Source organism: Emiliania huxleyi (genome assembly GCF_000372725.1).
Source record: "Emiliania huxleyi CCMP1516 chromosome Unknown EMIHUscaffold_1513, whole genome shotgun sequence".
NCBI classification, from domain to species: Eukaryota; Haptophyta; order Isochrysidales; family Noelaerhabdaceae; genus Emiliania; species Emiliania huxleyi.
Window position 1 is genome coordinate 1 of NW_005201076.1, and position 3,869 is coordinate 3,869.

Below are 3,869 nucleotides of genomic sequence, written 5' to 3' on the forward strand. Positions count from 1 at the left end.
TGCTCGATGGTGCGGTTGACCTTGCCGGCGATGCGGTGGAGGAAGCCCTGCGAGGAGGCGTCTCGTGTGAAGCTTTGCTCGCGGCTGCGCGCGCCCGGGAGATTTGGCAGAGGAACGGGGTGGGGCGGAGGCGGCGGCGCGAAAAGGGGGGGTCAGCGGCCGAGACGGCGTGGGGTCGGCGCGAGGATAGCACACGCCTCGAGCGACTCAAAGAGGCCACCGCAGTGGGCCAGCTCCCGAAGGAGAGTCTTGACCAGCTCGAGCGCGTTGTTCTTGACGAACGAATAGACCTTTTTGAGGAGGTTGTCGAGCAAGCCGCCGAGGTCGTCACCGAGCAAATCGGTAATCGAGCCCGTGATCTTCTTGAGCCCGACGTCCACCTTCTGGAGGACGGCGCGAATCGGTGCCCTGCCATTCAAGTCGTCGTCGTCGCCGCCGCCGCCGCCAAGGTGCTTGATGACGGGGATCTTCTCCTTGAGGCCGCGGTGCTTGATCTCGGCGATCCCGCCGCTCTTCTTCTCGAGGAGGTACGCCTTGGTTGGAGGCGCGACAGACGGCTGCATCATCGCGAAAGAGGCTGTATTGAGTGTCTCGGCCTTGACTTTTAGTTCCCCTTGGGTTGGCCTCATAGAGCTCTAACTACTCCAGGGAGTAGTTCCCCTTGGGTTGGTCCGCGAGTGATCCCGCCGCAATCTCGCGCCGCCTTCTGGGTGAGAACGGACGGACGGAGTTCTCTGGGTGAGCTCAGCTGTGAACTTCCCAGTTGTTTGCTCTTGCTTGCGCGTGGCCCTTGCGTGCACGCCCAAGCTCGAGCGGCATCACGCAGAGCGAGCTCTGCGCAGGTCCCGCGACCTTCTCGGGCAGGAGCCCACCTCTCCTTCCCTCCGTGCGCCCAACGATATGGGCAAATCCGCGCCGAAGCGCGCTTCCGACGCTGACCAAGACGAACGGCCCGCAGAGGCCAAAGATGGCTCTGGGCAGGAGCCCCCCCCCTCGGGGGCTGGCGGGGGCACCCCATGAAGACGAAGGAGAGGACGAAGGCGTAGCGCCTCCGGAGGAAGTCGGCTGCGCCTCGCGAGCCCTGCCTCGCCGCGAGAGAGGGCAGGGCTGCGAGGGTGGCGCGGAGGATACGCGCCGCCACCGCCGCCGGCATAGGGACACGCGTGTCTCGCGTGTCGCAGCGAGCCTGGCCTCGCGCCATGCCCCGGCGCGCCGCGGTCACGAGGTGGCCGAGGGCAGGCTTGTCGAAGCCGTAGTCGGCGTGGTACGAGTTGATGGCCGAGAGGTAGGGCTGGAGGCTGCTCGCAGCAATCGTCCCCTTCTCGGCCAGCGCGCCGACGTAGGCGAAGATCATCTGCGGGGTGGCGGGCAGCGGGTCGAGGCCCTCCTCGTCGCACCACCCCTCAAACTCGCGCCAATGTCGCGCGTAGCCCTCGGTGGTGGAGTCCTCCCGCGCCGACGCCGCGAGGCGCATGGCGGTGCTGCCGCCCCGCCATGCGCCGACTTCCGACGCCAGTCTGGCGAAGGGCGAGTGCCGCGCCGAGCGGAGGCTCATCGAGTAGCGCCGCTGACGCGGAAGATTGCCACCGGCCACGACGCCAGCCGCGGCGGGGCGTCCGCTGCCACGCGCTCGAGAGAGCCCGGTGGCAGCACCACGTGCTCCGAGCTGAGCTCGAGGAGCAGTGGGTACCACGCCGCGCTTGGCCAGTGCGGCGCGCAGACGTGCGCCGAGGCGCCCGTCTCCTCGAGCAGCTGCACCAGCTGCAGCAGCAAGCCGGGCGGCGGGTGGGCCCACACCTGCTCGCCTCGCCACTCCTGCGAGAAGGCGTCGACCGCCTCCGCGCCCGCGATCGCTCCCGCCGCCCAGTAGCGCGGCAGCAGTGCCGTGGCCGGCGAAGCGAAGGCGTCGACCGTGCACTCGCCCCAGGCCGCCTGCAGCGCCTCGAAGCGGGTCCGAGTCAGCGCGTAGTCGCCCGAGACTGCGAGGCGAGAGGCCCGGTCGGCGATCACATTCGCCGCGCTGCGGATGTAGAGGGCGCGCAAGTCGATGTCGTGGGCGTCCAGGACGTACCACAGCTTCCGCAGCTCGTGCATCAGCTGCGGCGACCGCGAGACCATCGACGTCAAGATCCAGACCACCGCCACGGGCGCGGCGAGCCTCTGAGGGGGAGCCGAAGGTTTGCTGCGGTGGTAGGTAGGTGGTGGTCAGGTGGGGTGGTTTGACTTTGCCGCAGAGGCCGTCCGCTGTGAACAGCAAAACGGGACTTTTCGTTTTATGTCGGGGGTTGTTTCTGGCGCGGCTGCCCCGCGGGAGCCTGCTCCTTTGCACGTTTCAAAGGCACACTGTTGAGACTGACCTGTGCCGAGTGTCGTGCGAGAATACGTTATAATTCTTTTCGCTCCCGTGGTGTACCTGTGTTAGTGCCAGTGCGCGCCAGTCCCGTGCCTAGTGTTGCATGGCCAGGCGTTGTAAAGTTCTTTTGTTTGAGTTTTCTTGTAAAATTCTGGCTTTAAATTCTTTTCGCTCTATAAAGCCTGGGGACCGTCAGCGGGCACCTCGTGCGCTCCTAGGGGCAATCCGAGCCCTGGCCCCGCACGCGGCCCTGCTGCCCTCCCGTCTGCCGAAATCGACCAGGCCCATCGCCGTGGGCCCACCGGCGACTGCGGCGGCCCTAGCACCGGCCGATTGTTTGAGCGATGGCCTGTGCTGCGGCCGTCTCGGACGTTCAAGCGGCGCCAGCCAGCGGCTCGGCCGCGCATCCTTCACACACGCCGCCACGACCGGGATGAGAGGGCCCGGTGTCGAGCCATGGTGTGAGCTGCATGTGCGCGGCGGCCGTGGCGACAGCAGGTCCACCAGACGGACCTCAAAGCTTGCCGTCGGCGTGCTGTCGTGGCGAGAGCGCGAGACAGCTGCAGAGGAGCCGAGTGCAGTGGCGAGCCAGAGGCTACCTGGGTCACCAAGTGGTGGTTCTTGCCCATTCTGAGCAGGGCTGTGCTTTGGTGGGGTTGTGCTTGAGCGTGTGTGAAGTGGGAGTGCGTGCCGGCGGTGTCTGTGGGTGAAACAGGCGTGTGTGAGGCCGTAAGAGCCGTGGTATGAGCCAGAGTGGGCTTCATCACCCAAAGTAAGGACGGTCTGGGACGGCTCAGGCGTGCTACTGATGGGCCTTGGCCAGGAGAGAGACAGAGAAGGCGAGGTGGTGAGCTGGGAAGCCGCTTTGTCTGCACCTGGACGTGTCGTGATGAACTGCCGAAAAGTACTATTTGCGGCTATTGCTCAAAACATTTGGAGAGAAGGCCTACATATTATGACTGCATCCATGCGTCTGGTGCATGAGGACTGTGGATCGGGACATTTCACGGTCGGTGGCGCCGACAATGACCTCCGTAAAGCCCTCACAATCGCTCGGCACGGGCCACCGGGAGTGCTCTCGAGCGCCTACACCGGAGCATCACGAGCCGGTGTGAGCTTGAAGACCCGAGATAAGTGCGGTCTGGGACAGCTCAGGCTTGCTACTGATGGGCCGGGGTCGGGGCACGAGAGCACTCTGGGTGGCGCGTGCCGAGCGATTGTGAGGGCTTTACGGAGGTCATTGTCGGCGCCACCGACCGTGAAATGTCCCGATCCACAGTCCTCATGCACCAGACGCATGGATGCAGTCATAATGTGTAGGCCTTCTCTCCAAAGGTTTTGAGCAATAGCCGCAAAAGGCGCTTCTTGGCACTTTTCATCGCGACCGTCCAGGTGCAACAAAGCGGGGGGGCCCCCGTTTTTCCCAGGCTTTCCCAAAGCCCCAAACCCCCTTTCCCGGCCCCTTTCTTCTGTCTCTCTCCTGGCCAAGGCCCATCAGTATCAAGCCTGAGCTGTC

The 3,869-nt window shown here is 65.0% G+C and overlaps 3 protein-coding genes across 3 annotated transcripts; all 3 read right to left on the reverse strand.

The window, feature by feature from the left end:
• Nucleotides 1-152: 152 nt before the first annotated feature.
• Nucleotides 153-566, reverse strand: EMIHUDRAFT_252966 (hypothetical protein; the record flags this gene model as incomplete). The annotated part of the gene is made up of 1 exon (XM_005786364.1): nucleotides 153-566. One exon carries the CDS (start codon nucleotides 564-566, stop codon nucleotides 153-155), a length of 414 nt encoding a protein of 137 aa, XP_005786421.1.
• Nucleotides 567-818: 252 nt separating this feature from the next.
• EMIHUDRAFT_252967 (Integrase) lies at nucleotides 819-1,474 on the reverse strand (the record flags this gene model as incomplete). Its single annotated transcript, XM_005786365.1, has 2 exons — nucleotides 819-852; nucleotides 1,014-1,474. The coding sequence occupies 2 exons, from the start codon at nucleotides 1,472-1,474 to the stop codon at nucleotides 819-821; spliced, it is 495 nt and encodes a 164-aa protein (XP_005786422.1).
• A 77-nt stretch (nucleotides 1,475-1,551) lies between these two features.
• EMIHUDRAFT_252968 (hypothetical protein) lies at nucleotides 1,552-3,652 on the reverse strand (the record flags this gene model as incomplete). The annotated part of the gene is made up of 5 exons (XM_005786366.1): nucleotides 1,552-1,979; nucleotides 2,414-2,446; nucleotides 2,656-2,702; nucleotides 3,384-3,439; nucleotides 3,518-3,652. The coding sequence occupies 5 exons, from the start codon at nucleotides 3,650-3,652 to the stop codon at nucleotides 1,552-1,554; spliced, it is 699 nt and encodes a 232-aa protein (XP_005786423.1).
• Between the last annotated feature and the right edge of the window lie 217 nt (nucleotides 3,653-3,869).